Source organism: Haliotis asinina, chromosome 11 (genome assembly GCF_037392515.1).
Source record: "Haliotis asinina isolate JCU_RB_2024 chromosome 11, JCU_Hal_asi_v2, whole genome shotgun sequence".
NCBI classification, from domain to species: Eukaryota; Metazoa; Mollusca; class Gastropoda; order Lepetellida; family Haliotidae; genus Haliotis; species Haliotis asinina.
The window spans coordinates 39559274-39574725 of record NC_090290.1 but is presented as its reverse complement, the minus strand read 5'-3'; the positions used below and the strand labels follow the sequence as shown (position 1 = coordinate 39574725).

The window sequence follows — 15452 nt, the reverse complement described above, 5'->3', positions numbered from 1 at the left end:
AATTCAGCATTTAAATATCAGAATTTTGTTCAACTGAGGATTAAAGTTGTTTAACAAACAATCATAGATATTCATTGGTTTGTATTACAAAGGGGTGATATAATTTCATATACACATCTAAAATTAGATATACCTTCTTCTTTAGACTTAGAGTAAGTGAGTTTCAGTTTGTAGTCACATCGGCAATATTTCAGTCATGTCGTGACAAAAACAGGTTTCAGTTTTATAATAAATATAAGAAAAATTATGAAACAATGTCAACAAAGTAAAATAAAACAACTAGACCATCACAGGTTGCATTTGAAAACTACCACTTAAATCAAAAACATAAGTATAGATGACAATGCAAAACGAAAACAGGCTACAGACTGCCGAAACATTACCATGGTACATTACCATACTAAAGACCACGGAACACTGATCATGACCAAGAATTTGTGTCAGAGTGAAGGTGGTTAAATCGATATTTTACAGACACTCTTTAATTAGCATTGCTACTCATCATCTGCATGAGTTTTACATGAAAATCAGGCTAAAAGGTGAGCAGGATATCGCTGTTATATAAAAGCACGCTTTCACACGTTTTACTAGATGGCTAGGCCTAGAAATGAGGAAACAATGGGCCCTTGCAATGATCCTGATATCATCGACGTCTACGAGATGACTGAGGTTAAATCTGAAAACGATGGTTGCAGTATAAATCAGCTCCAAAGAGTGAAGTGGAATTCCCGTCTGGGTTATCTTCTTTCGTTGGTTGGATGTTGTGTAGGATTTGGAAATTTGTGGAGGTTCCCATACATCTGCAACAGGAACGGTGGAGGTAAGCCCAATGAGTTTGTCCCTTTCTTTGTTTAACGATATCTCTGCAGCATGACCGAGGCCCCGTGACTATTTGAGTCCAGAAAATCCAAATCAGATGATGTATGCAGTGACTGATAAGATGCGCATCATACCATGACATGCAGAATCCAAATTTGACATACTGACCACCTGATACCGTCAGATGAAGCCAACGACATAATTGATTTGCATGACAAGTAAGGGGCCAATTCCAACTCAGATCCTTAAATGGAAGACGTCAGATGAATTTTGGTACAAATTGACTACGTGGTCTTATGAAAATTCTCGACACTAATTAATCCATCTGTTTCTTCAACAGGAGCTTTCCTCCTGCCGTTCTTACTCTGCCTCTTTGTGGTTGGATTCCCAATGTTCTTCTTGGAGGCAGCCCTCTCTCAGTTTTCAGGAATGGCAACTCCTCGTGTGTGGAGTTTTTGTCCTATATTGAAAGGTTGGCACATCCAGATCTCGAAACACATCCATACAACCAGCAGTCTAAAGATGAACGTACCTTCTATTTTTGTGTGTGAAGCAATTTAATAGTTAATAGATGAATATGACACGGGAATCTTAAATCTGAAAACAACCTTCCTCTGAAGTAACCCTCAGGGGTATAATTTTTAAAAATACTCACTGGATCTGATTTTCTCCATTACTATGTAGTTGGTATTCAACGAAGGATAGAAAGTCTTCATTACCTATGAGGTGATCGAGAGATGATCGCCTGGGGTTGATAAGAAGGTCTTGCATTCAATAGTCATCTAATCCATGGTATATTTTGAGAAGATATTACCTGCCTTATGTTTGGGGCTCATAGTCCCTCTTCATCATAATTATGGTTCTGTAATTATTTTTCTACTGATTTTATGACGTTTGTTTTTCCATGTAAATCTGAAATAGGGCGATTCGATTTCCTTGATTAGTTTATCTGTTGGGTCTGGCATGAATGGTTGAGTTTTATAATACAGTATTTCTTCGTAATGGAGCAATGACACGTAATGCGTTTTAGTTTGCCATTTAATTTCGACTATTTCCAATAGGTTGTGTGTAAAGGTGATGCCTAAAAGGGTGAAAGTTTTCTTTTCCAAGTCTAGCTTCCATTGTTTACATAATACTGCGTCTGTTGAACGTCGTGAGCCTGTCCAATATAGTTGTGTCTTACTCCTCTTTATTTTAAAACCTGGTGTGCTTGTACGCAGTAGAAAGTCTTACTGGAATTTTCAGTGAACAGGGTTTGATATGCTTGCATAAACAATATAGTTGTGTCTTACTCCTCTTTATTTTAAGGCCTGGTGTGCTTGTACGCAGTAGAAAGTCTTACTGGAATTTTCAGTGAACACGGTTTGATATGCTTGCATAAACAATTCCTTACATCTCTTACTGCCTTACGATATGGTTGAAATATTGCCGATGTGACGTTAAATAGTAACTCACTCACTTACTGCTTGAAATTATAACTGGGTATTATTGGAACAATGATTACAAAATTTACAAAGTAGCTATATTATACTACGTTTAGTATTTGCAAACAGGGATGAAAGATGAATGCCATGACTGGATGTTATTATGATTTATATTTAGGCGTTGGCATCGGAACTCTTTTGACGTGCACTGTCTTCGTCCCAAACTACAATATCCTCCTGGCGTGGCCCATCTATTACATGGTGAAGTCCTGTTCCAGTGTTCTTCCATGGGCAACTTGTGGCAACAGCTGGAACACAGATCTGTGTGTGGAATCTGTGAAGATGAGCACCTTCAACAGGACACTTCAGGGCAATGCATCCAGCACTGAGGGAGAGATGTGGAAGAACGACACACTGGCTCACACAGCTGCTGAAGAGTTTTGGCAGTATGGTGACGTTTCGTAGATAACACGTAGTTTCAGTAAGATAATGTTTGAAAATGTAAATAAAAGTAACAAGTTCTTTCCACGTGCATAAAAATATGACATGCACTGTTGTCAAAAGATAAATTTTGAGAATGTAATGAGTGACTGAGTTAGTGAGTTTAGTTTTACACCGCACTCAGAAATATTCCAGCTATGTAGCGGCGGTCTGTAAGTTATCGAGTCTGGACCAGACTATCCAGTGATCTACAGCAGGAGCATCAATCTGCGAAATGGGGAACCGATGGCACGTGCCGACCAAGTCAGCGAGTCTGACCACCCGATGTCTTTTGTGGCAAACATGTAAATGAAAGCCACAAACCCGTTTCCACATCCGTAAAGATACAATGCACGGAGTGGCGATTAGATAATGTTTGAAAATGTAAATAAAAGCCACAAACCCCTTTTTCACATCCACACTGAAAGCTTTACTCAGGACGTGGATAGTGTAACCTTAAAGCTTGGCCGAACAATTTGTGAGGAAGAGGCTAGATGTATGATGCTCGTCCACATCTTGGTGATCAAAGTATGCCTTATTGTGCCTCAGGTTTTGTGAAATGTACACACCAAAGAATTGATTCGTTGGAATATCACTCGACTTGGAGGGGACGTTGATGTTCAAAAGTTTAAGTCATCCCTTTAGGCATACAGAGGGGGGTCTTTTTGTCATAGTGTGCCTTTATGCTCATTTCGAAAAATGAAACACTTGAAGCTGTCTCACTTGTATCCCTTATTCCGACGTTAGATGATTACAGTTCGCAGAAATATCTCTATGGATAATATGAAAACAGCACTCAAAGCTGACAATAAACTTCTTGGTCAGATTACCAAGTTGTTTTTTATTTTGACAACCTGCTCACAGAATCTCATGCATAGAAATAAACCCACAAGGAGGGGAGCCCAGCTGGTGGTCAAGGGGATACTTCACATCTAAGTGGTTTACCACCAAATCCTAATTAGATTTTGGACAGTGTACTTTAGCTATATGATATTATTAGGAATTTTCGGCAGCATAAGTAGACGTATTTTCGGTACCATATGCGATGAGGCAATTAGATGACATCCCAAAATAGCCACTGTTTGTGAATGATCGAGACGGAACCAGACAATCCCGTGACCAACAGCCTGAATATCAATCCAGGCAACTGAGACACGATGAAAAGTGTCAACCAAGGCAGTGAGCCTGACCACCCGATCCCGTTAGTCACCACTAAGGACAGTCTGGGTTACTGAAGATCAGTTCTAACTCGGATGTTTTCAGGTCTCCCCAGTTTGTCACTGATGTCTGGCCATGTTTCTGTCTTTGGTTATTCTTTGACAAGGCCGTGTGATCTTCTCAGGTCCCTGCGACACTAACATGTAAGCAAAACACTTGAAATGTAAAGACCAACACTTCTGTTGCAGGTACAACGCGCTAGGCATCTCCAGTGGCTTGGAGGAGGTGGGCTCGGTACAGTGGCACATGGTCGGCTGTCTCTTTGCTTCCTACATCATTGTCTGTCTCTGCATGGTGTCTGGAATAAAGTCAATAGAGAAAGTAGGTGTAATCTGGTTCTGTTTGCCTAGACGGATGCTTTTTGCAGATATGTGGACGCTCATGCTTTCCACCTTCGCGTGTGTGAGTGTTTGATGATATTTGTTGTGGCCATTAATCATATTTCTATCATTTATGTTTTTGCTGAAAATGTTAATTAATTGCAATTGCTGAAGATGTAGAAAGAACTGGACTTGGAGGAAAGTATTCTAAAAAGTGATGTACTAGGTGTACTAGTGTATGAAAACGATGTCTTTTATGTCCTTCAAAATCCGTTATAGGCATGCCATTTCACCTTGCAGTCACAGACACAGATGTGAAGTTAGCATGTGTGTCTAAATCTATAGACAATACAACATATAGCAAACTACAGAACTGAAGGTAAATCAAAATACCAGGGACCTTAGGGACTTACGGAACGTTTGTTCCCGGCATTTATCCAACAAGGATTTATACCATCACTTTACTCGTGGTGCTAATTATTTATAGGAGTGGTTGTATATAGGCTTTATTATGGCAGTAAATCGGATTGAATATGACAGTGAATGGGCTTGCTTGTGACACCATATAGACCTGCCTGAGTCAATTCCTTGGTCTCCACAACGTATGACATGTAACGCTGCTAAGGTGAGATTTGGATACTGAACGATTACTTCTTCAAAGGTTGTGTATGTGACAGCAGTAGTTCCATATATTCTTCTGGTCACCATCTTCGTACGTGTGCTGATGCTGCCAGGAGCTGGCGCTGGTCTGCTCTACTACCTGACACCAGACTTCAGTCGACTCCTCCACGCCCAGGTGTGTTCAGTCATTAGTTGTAATGATTACGAATGAGATATGACAAACGTGAGTGGGGTGCTGTGTCAAAAAAATGTACTTAATAAGTGGGTTATTGTTCGCTATATACAGCTGAATCTGCCGAATTCAGGCTCACTGTGTAATCCGGTCTACCCTACAATACTGACTACTATCTCGATAATATATAATTAAGGCATGCGGTATATGTTGAACTCTCTCAGTTACGAATTACACACTAAAATATCTGTCAGCTGCTGGCTAAAATTACATTCCCGACCAGGAACTAGCTATGAGAACAATGCCGACAATGAACTTGCTATGAGAACAATGCTTTGTAATCTGGAAGTAACTTACTAAAACATTGGCAACGACAATGAACTTGCTATGAGAACAATGCTTTGTAATCTGGAAGTAGCTTACTAAAACATAAGCCCCGACAATGAACTTGCAATGAGAACAATGCTTTGTATTCTTGAATTAGCTTACTAAAACATTGTCCTACAATCAACTAGGAATGGGAAAAATGATTTGTACTCTTGAAGTAGCTTACCAAAACATTGTCCTACAATCAACTTGGAATGAGAAAAATGATTTGTAATCGGTCGCAGCTGAGTAAAATATCCGTCCCGACAATCAACTCGCAATGAGAACAACGCTTTGTAATCCGGACATAACTGACTAAAATAACAGTTTGTAGAATAACCATCTCTGTTCTGTCATGTTAGCACACCTTTTCTAATGAAAGTATAACTAATATATAGAGTACAAATAAGAAAACACAAACGAACGATTCAAGTTTTTGGTTGTCCTTAAAAGAGGGAGGTAACGCATCGTTTCAGTGAACACGGTAATAGACAAAAGTTTTCTAATCCGGACTTCTTGATGAGTGCGTCCCAGGCCAGTCCGTAATAGACAGATCCCACAGTATACGTTTTTTGTGCATGACGTTCAGTTTGTGAGTGAGATATTTGCTTTGAATAGAAGTCCGACTGGTCAACAAGACTTTGGAGGAGAGGCGCATTTGATGCAGATCTTCAAAGCGTCCTAGATGCCGTGGGGTAGCCCAGTGGTTAAAGCGTCAGCTCGTCACGTCGATTGCTCCAAAGGGTACAATGTGTGAATCCCGTTTTTTGGTGCTCCTCCACGTTATTGCTCGAATATTGCTCAAAGCGACGAAAAACTAAACTCACTCACTTCACTTCAGTGAATCTTAACAGAAACGGTTCTTACGATTACAACTGTAGCAGTTCGCATTGTCTGTTCCATGTTCAACAGGTATGGGTTGAGGCTTGTATCCAGGTGATGTTCTCCCTGGCAGTGGGTTGGGGGATGATAGGCACTGCTTCCAGCTACAGTCAATTCCACGAGCCCTGCCTCAGGTATATCCTAATATTATTCTGAACGAATCTCAGATTTGTTGCTGGGCATGTACATTATCCGCAAAGAACCCGTGAAGATCCTGGTTAGAAATGATCTTCAGTAACCCATGCTTGTCTTAAGAAGCGACTAACGGGATCGGGTGGTCAGGCTGGCTGACTTGGCTGACACATGTTACCGGTTCCCACTTTTGTTGATCAATGCTGATGCTGTTGGTCAGCGTGTTGTCTGGTCCAGACCCGATTATTTACCGACAGGTAGCTGTAATATTGCTGGAACTAAACTAACGTGCTCTCTCATGGTCAAATAGAGCGTATGTAAAGGTTCCTGACACCATGTCCATGTCAAAACCTCAAGAAGCCTGACAATTAAAATGAATCAAAAAATGAAACAAATGGAAGATCAGGACAGCCTATCAAAGAATCCCCATGCCGAAAATGATAGTTCCACGAACCCTGTCTTAGGGAGATCTTAATAGTGCTGTGAGGAAATCTCGATTCGTAAGCGCATCCCTATTGTCGATGGTACGGATCACGGACCCATGAGTAGGTTAGTCAAACATTCACCTGGTAAAACCAAAGTGAATATGGTACAAGTTAAAATAAGGAATTGCACCGGACATAATGGACATAATAGCAAACCAATTTGCTTGAGGTTGACAGATGTTATGTAGGAAAATAACACATAAAAAATATCATGAGGTGATGCTCACTATATTATTTTACAAACCCTCGTCAGTATAACACCGTAAACGTGATAACGCCTGTATCATCACAGGCAAACTGTAGCGCAAATGTGGTTGCGTAATGGGGGTGAAGAACGGTCTGATGTGAACCACGAGTGGCGCTTAAAAGGTCGAATAAAACATATTTCACGTGAGTAAGTATTAAGCATGGCGTTGGAAATCTGAGAGCACAACCTAGGGAGGAATTTGGAATGTACCTTTGATGGTGGCGATATTTTATTTTGACATGAAAAATGTTTTTTGAACCGAAGCGAGGGAAGTGCGTTGCCATCCTTTGCTCGCTTCGCTCGCATATGTGAAGACTGGTCATATTGTCTACGCTGCGCAACCCCACTTGCGCTACAGTTTGCCTGTGGCATCATATCGTGACATATTATAAATTATGTGGTCAAAAAACCTCTCCTTATATATCCCGAACACAATATGTATCAGAGACGCTATCATCGTGACTGCAGTATCAGAGGGAACAAGCATCTTCGCTGGATTTGTGATATTCGCCACCCTTGGTGTCATGTCGGAGAAAACTGGTGTTCCAATTTCAAGAGTGGTATCCAGTGGTAAGGCTTCTGAAGGATTTGTGCGAGCATACAAACACAATTTGACTGAACTCATGACTAGTCTTCATGGACGACAGTGATAGGTCTCCTGGTACACGTTCCATCGGTGAATTCCTACGTCAAGAGTCGGAAACAATTCTACATCAATCGCTACATATACATGTAGTCCGTTTGGTAGTCTAGCTCGAAAACTAATAAACATAACATACTCAAAGAAACGCTGATCACAATCAGAACAGCACACCAACTCTGTGAGATTTTTTGCAGAATACTTTCCTTAAAATAAAAAAAGTTGTTTGACAAACTATCATTAAATATTGACACAATTCACTATTTGTTACGAGGGATGAGTGCAGTGAAAGGGACAGCCAGGTGTGCGAGAAAGCATGGAGACAGCACAGCGACTTTCTCGGCATTTGTGCACTTGTTTTCGAACACCTGACTTTTTTAAAAAGTCTGCAATAGCCTACCAGAGTTGGTATGATGTTTTGATTATGATCAGCGTTTCATCGGATATGTTATGTATATTACTTTTCGAGTTTCATTTCATCGGTCCGCTTTTGAGCCAAACGTTGTATACTTGATTGTTCCTTGAATGTGAATGTATCCATATACTCATTGTGACACACTATCACGCCGCGCTCCTCTAATATCAACATTGGATTTCTTTTATTTAATACTAAATATCATCCCATAGCGAAGTTACCATATGCTTTATTCCAGTAAAATACCTATTACGATTACAAAATGAAATTAAAACGTTCGAACTAATTGATGCAACGTTGCATTAAATCAAGTCTCGCGAACTTTATTTCAAGTGCAAACATAGACGTATTTCCCCAGGAAGGCTCTTTACGAATATCCTATAACGCAATTTGTGACTGAGGCTAGTTTGGCAAACACTGATAACACAGAGTACGATCGTTTTCGATGTATGGAGCAATCCTTTACATTCCATATATGGCAAGTATTATCTGTCTCGAAGCTGTTCGACTCGAAATTTCAATTATCGATTTCAGTCATGAGGGATATTATGTCTTTTATACCAATAAGAAGCTAAAGTGAGTGCACAAGACCCAATATGTACGTTAAGCACCGAAAGATTGTCGAAAAAGCACGACATTGTGCCTTTTAATTAATGTTTAGATTAGTTCGTTCGCTATGGTAACATACTGATTCTGTGAAAGATACGGGGTGTTGCGATAAATTTTTCCATGTCTATATACTGACATCCGGTTCTGCCCTCTACTTATGATCGCAATATCCCATTCAAATTTACAAGGAAACGTTTCATTGTTGTTATGTTTTCAAATTTAGGGAGACTTTAACAAAACACATTTTCTTTGTGCAGTTAGTATATTTATACTCTCCTCAAGAACGTCTGAACATATCTCAGCTGAAAAATTAGAGCTGTAATGAATTTTCAATACTTGGTAGGTCCAGGATTGGCCTTTGTTGTCTATCCGGAAGCTTTATTCCAACTTCCAATGCCACAAGTCTGGTCATTCCTATTCTTCCTGGTGTTATTTACAGCTGGACTTGATTCACAGGTAAGACTGCACGCTCTGCACGCACTGCACTCACAGTTAAGGCTGCACGCACTGCACTCACAGGTAAGACTGCACGCACTGCACGCACAGGTAAGACTGCACGCACTGCGCGCACAGGTAAGACTGCACGCACTGCACTCACAGGTAAGACTGCACGCACTGCACTCACTGCACTCACAGGTAAGACTGCACGCACTGCACGCACAGGTAAGACTGCATGCACAGGTAAGACTGCACGCACAGGTAAGACTGCATGCACTGCACGCACAGGTAAGACTGCACGCACTGCACGCACAGGTAAGACGACTTCAAAACCATCGTATCACCTAAAGAAAACACATATTTTTAATAATGTCGGCATCCAATTTAGTGTATTTGTGAGTGAGTTTAGTTTTATGCCGCCTTCAGCTATATTTCAGCTATATGGCGGCGGTTTGTAAATGATAGAGTCTGGACCAGACAATCCAGTGATCAACAGCATGAGCGTTGAATTACGCAATTAGGAACCGAAAACACGTGTCAACCAAGTCAGCGGACCTGACCACCCGATCCCGTTACGACAAGTCTGGGTTTCTGAAGATCAAATATAACCCTGGTCTTCCCGGGGCAATATGGTTTGTGGATGTGGACTGACAAACTGTCTGTGAATGAGGTATCGGAAATATATGCATTGATTTTGTCAAAATACAAAATATTAAAGAAAAAAGTTCTGATCATAGCCGACTCATTTTGCAACGGCATCTTGGAAAAGACTAAGACTCACTTTCTCTGACAAAATGGCAGAATTAGGGGTAACTTGAAAATGATAACACGCACCACCAACCAAGATAGACTATCATCCTACTGTATCCCTAATACACGGAACTAGCAATATTCAAGCAATATCACGAACGGGGCATCGAACCCGTGCCTTTGGCGTGACGAGTGAAACACTAACCACAGGGCTACCCCACCGCGCCCGAGTAGTAGGGAGAGAGGCTTACTAAACTTACTTCAAGTTCATATTTCCACCATGAGATCGATTCGGAAAATATGATACCTTATTAAATGAACGAATGAAAAGAAATATATTACTATTTATTTCAGATAACCGATGTTACATAGAATAGTATTCAACATAACGCTTTCTTAATTTTGTGTATGAAAAATTTCGACACATATGCTCATGCTCATCAAGTGATTTGTTTTTCAGTTTATGAATATTGAGGTCCTTACAACAGCCATGGTAGACAAATATCCGGCCACTTTAACCGCAAGACGCCATCTTGTGACAGCAGGTGTCTGCGTGATGAGCTTCTTACTTGGGATTATATTGTGCACAGAGGCAAGGACACACGACATTGGAACTATCTCAGACGAAATGCAGACGAAATGCAGACGAAAGATACTCCAAACAATATAACGAGATGGGAATAGCGCAACTGTCAGCACTGGAACGGACGAAAACTACGAGTTTAAAGATTTTAATCGATTATACAAAAACGCACTCACCCACTTAAACAAAACGATAAAATAATGATAACCGGAAATATCATCGATAGGAAGAAAATACCAGCAATTATCGATATGAAAAGTGTGTGATTGATAATATCGTACATTAACGTTTGTGATAGAAAGAAGTTTTAATATTCCACACAACACACAAATTTAAGACTTTTTCAAGGTCTGCTTCCAAATGAAGTTGAGAGTACTGTTTTGTTAATATTCCACGCAAACGCATGACATATATCCATTTCTTACAGTCTCCGCTGTTTTGCACGTCTCCGATATTTATCGATATTAATATTTCGTTAACGATTATCATTCTCTGGGATTTATGTCACTCACGCTTTCTCAAGTTTTTGTATCCGATATTTATCGATAATCGGGTGAGTGAGTTTAGTTGTACGCCGCTTTTTAGCAATATTTCAGCAATATCACGGCGGGGGACACCAGAAAATGGGCTTCACACATTGTACCCATGTGGGGAATCGAACCCGTGTCTTCGGCGTGACAAGCGAAAGCTGTAACCATTAGGCTACCCCACCGCCCCTTTATCGATAATCGATCGATATTTAGTTAACAATTATCGATCTCTATTATTTATATCGACACCGAGCTCTAGTTCAATTATATTTTCAGTTAGATAAAAGGGCCCCAAATTCATGCATTTGCAGGGAGGCCCCTACATATACCAACTGCTGGACTGGTATTTAGGCGCCTTATCCGTGATGCTATTTTGTACATTGGAATGTCTGGCTGTTGTCTGGATTTATGGTAAGGCTGGATGAAACGTCAATGTGTTCTACTTTGAACTATATATTTAGCAAATGTTGGACCCCTGAGAATCAGAGTTAGCATTTGTCACTAGCATCCCATGCTTGTCGTAAAAGGCTACTAACGGGATCGCCGATTTGTTTGACACATGTCATCTTATCCCAGTTCAGAAAATCGATGTTCTTGTTATTGATCACTGAATTGTGTAGTCCAGATTGGATTATAACAGACCGCCGCCATATAGCTGGAACGTTGTGAATGAGGCGTTAAGCAACAAACAAACAAAACACTTGATTGTACGTTCTTGTTTCAAATCCATCAGTTTGTACTTCTTATAGAATTGGTTATCCAAAATGTAATATTTATTACCTGTGGCCACTTTCTCTGACACATTATGTGTTCATAGCATAAATTGCAGCCATGACACCCGCATCAATTTCCACCTGTTGGTGGTGACGAATGGGTTCGATTTCCAGATTAGACTCCATCCAGGAGCACTAGAATGTGTCCGTTATTAAGCAAGTGTAATCCAAAATTTGACATTTGCTATTTTGACCACTCTCCAGAAGCCATTTTGCATTATTCACTGTCGCGTCTTATTTTGAGAACAATATTTTTCATGGTCATGCCTATACAATTATGATTAATTGACACACATAGCATATTGCTACCTCACGTTTAGCCTAAAAAGAAGTGTTGGTTTTTGCTTTCAAAATAATCTTGATTTGTGTTTAAATATGTAAATGTTGCGATCAAAATAATGTAGATTTTTATGTAAATATTTAAATGTTGCGTTGAAAATAATCTGGATGTTTATTTAAATATTTAAATGCTGTGTTCAACATAATAGTATTACGGATATTTATTAAAATATCAGCAAAGCATAAGCCACATTGTTATTTCACAGTAAATATATATTTCTTTGATGTATCATCAATATCACCCGCAACAGTGTTCCGTTCCTATTTGATTCCTGCTTTTTAACTCCACCACGACATTCTTAAAACATACTTTTTCCCTATCTATAACGGCTACTGAGAAAATCTGTTCACATTAGGGATAAAATGCACTACGTCAAAACTATGTCATAACTATGTAAAGAATAGTAACACAGTTTCCGTTTCGAACTCCTTCAAGGAATTTGTGACCAGAAAATACGTAAAAGCTTTTGAGAAAAATCTGTCCCCATCATCGCGGGCCAAATATGTCCCTCCGTGGCGGGGGATAACAACACGAAATACAACTCTATCGTCTACACCTCGCTGGTATAGACTGCAGATCGGACAGGTAGTTTAAACGTGGCGACTGAAGAACAGAGAATTCACGAGAATGGTTTCAGCCAATGACAACAGATGTCCCATTCTAATTTGACTCTTTTGCCCTACAAATTAGAGATATTGGCTGCTTTAGGTTAGATGTTTTAAATATTGTACAGTATTTGGCAGTCATGCCGAAATTAATTACTTTATATTTTTCTCATCTGAGCTGAACAACGTTTCAGTCCATTATTTTGCTTCAGGCATTATTTTTTTTCCATCAAATTGATTCCACAAACCATATTGATGCAGATTCTGGTTCTGCTCTGCCGAACTCAGAAATGCGTCAGATGAACAAATACATTTCTCATACTTTTGCCAAATCCAAACTTAAATCGCATTTTCAGAGAGTCTCTGTTTTCTCAGAACGTACGTTCGTTTACTCTATTTTAACCTTGGTAGGAATTTTCTCTGTTTTATGAAACAACTGACAGATCATTAGTTCATGAGACTTACAACATTTCAGCTGCAGATTCGTACGTCGATCCGCTTATATGTATCCATGCAGTTTCTAAGAATATGAAGTATTGATAGTATTATCACCTTAAGTAGGTAGTACTATCCCATGTGGTTAATAATTTGTGGTACTACGAAAGGTTTGGAGCAGTTCAGCAAAGACATTGAGATGATGATAGGGAAACCCCTGCAAATCCCTTTCAAGATCCTCTGGGCCTTTGTCCTCCCTGCTGTGCTTCTGGTAAGTGATTCTGGGGTAGATCTACATTCTGCAGGTTGGTACATTTTAACACTGACATTGACATGTCAAGGGTTTACTCTTCATAATAAAGCGGCAACATTCACCGGAATGCACATTATATGAGGAATCCATTATAATCATCCATTGTCCTTTTTCAACCTCCATGGCTGTTTCAGACCGTACTCCTGCTGTCCCTACTACGATATGAACCACCTTCCTATGGCAAGTACACGTTTCCAGGTTATGCTAGTGTCATTGGTTGGTTCGTTGCGTCCGCTCCACTTATTCCTCTTCCGATCTATGCCATCAAAGCAGTGAGGAAGCACCTGGTGTCCCACACACTCAAAGAGGTACCTGCCAGCGTTCATGGTTACTGTCATTGTTAGTTTTCGGTTCGGTTGAGCCATATTGCATGCAAACATGTTCAGGATGTCTTTGGGGATATCTGAGACTAAGTATTGCAATAAAAATTGAATGAATGACACAAGAATAGAATACACGGATAACACAGAGTGTGTCCATGTATACTATTGCATGCAAACATTTTTAGGATCTCTTTAGGGAAATCTGAGACTAACTATTGCAATAAAACTTTGATGAATGACGGAAAAATAACATACACGGATAACACAAAGTGTGTCCATATATCAGGAGATGTAGGATTTTCCAGAATAATATAAAGGAACTAAAAATTGTTTGTCACGCTACAGCCACTGTTGACCAAGTATTGCTGTCTTGCTCAACGTGAGAACTGGACACACAATCCGGATTCATTGTCTGTGTAAAGTCAAATAATAAAGTGAAACATTTACATTTCAGAGTATCAAACTGGCCTCGAGGCCAGAGGAGGCGTGGTGTCCAGGTGACCCACTCCACCTAAAGGAATATCGAGACAGTTCAAAGAATACTAAGTATTCAGTGAGAGAAGAGCTTACATCTGCGTAAGCGAAGGCACCTGTAGCGAAGCAACAACATCAGACCCATCAGACGGAGCGAGTGTATGAACAATACAACATGACGGTACTTTTGCAGTTGTGTCGTCTTCTCGACGAGACTTGGAATAAGGAGCATTTATCACCATAATATCAGAACCTTGAACTGTCACGTAAAAGCTCACATTTACACAAGACAAACCCCAATTATGGAAGAACCAGAATCAGAATCGGAGACGTACTGACTTTCTTCAACACTTTGTTTCAAATGGTTCACTATTCGTTTCAGGCATTTTTGTGTAGTTCTTTTAAAGCAGATGTATTTGTAATGAATGTGTCACTTGAATGCTTTGTCCATGTGAAGTCTTCTGTCAACTGTTTTGTCTAATGTGTAATGCTACAAGAACATTATTCATTGACAATGTATCATCAATTGGAGACCAAACCTGCGTTCAGACAATTTTTATCGGCATTACATCACATATGTATTATATTTAAAAAAATACCAGTGTGTAATTCCGCCAGATGTTAGCATATGACAAATACAAAACATTGCATGTTATTTGGCAATGTAATTTCTAATAAACTAAAGGATACAAGGGTTACCTTGTACATAAAACACGTTCACCTGTACACATACTATATAGTGAGTGAGTGAGTTAATATTTATCGTCACATTGGCAATATTTCAGCCATATCGTGCCGAGAACATGTTTGATACTGAAATGAATTATGTATATACATAAAAATACTGTCGTCAAAGGACAGTAAAACAACTAGATCATCACAGTTACAATTAAAACTAGAGTGGAAAGTTAAAACTAGTAGCACTATCTAGTAGTACTAGTAACAATATGATATAAGGGCCATACATCACAAACAACTCAAGGTATATCACCTAACTTGGTACCATGGTCACATACTATATTGTGATTCTTTTAACTGAACGTTTAGAACAACTTTGT

General features: G+C 39.7%; 1 protein-coding gene across 1 annotated transcript; it reads left to right on the top strand.

Moving 5' to 3' along the window:
- The first annotated feature begins 597 nt into the window (after positions 1-597).
- On the top strand, positions 598-14500 carry LOC137255416 (sodium- and chloride-dependent glycine transporter 2-like). Its single transcript, XM_067792859.1, has 13 exons — positions 598-820; positions 1160-1291; positions 2422-2689; positions 4130-4262; positions 4923-5057; positions 6333-6436; positions 7612-7736; positions 9174-9286; positions 10479-10610; positions 11443-11542; positions 13455-13555; positions 13732-13905; positions 14375-14500. The coding sequence occupies exons 1-13, from the start codon at positions 619-621 to the stop codon at positions 14498-14500; spliced, it is 1845 nt and encodes a 614-aa protein (XP_067648960.1). The 5' UTR covers positions 598-618.
- The last annotated feature ends 952 nt before the right edge of the window (positions 14501-15452 follow it).

Excerpts from the sequence above, each read along its gene's own strand:
- LOC137255416 (XM_067792859.1), top strand. The coding sequence starts at position 619 with ATGGGCCCTTGCAATGATCCTGATATCATCGACGTCTACGAGATGACT. Across the intron at positions 821-1,159 it reads CTGCAACAGGAACGGTGGAG|GAGCTTTCCTCCTGCCGTTC; the intron begins GTAAGCCCAATG and ends TTTCTTCAACAG. Across the intron at positions 11,543-13,454 it reads GGCTGTTGTCTGGATTTATG|GTTTGGAGCAGTTCAGCAAA; the intron begins GTAAGGCTGGAT and ends GTACTACGAAAG.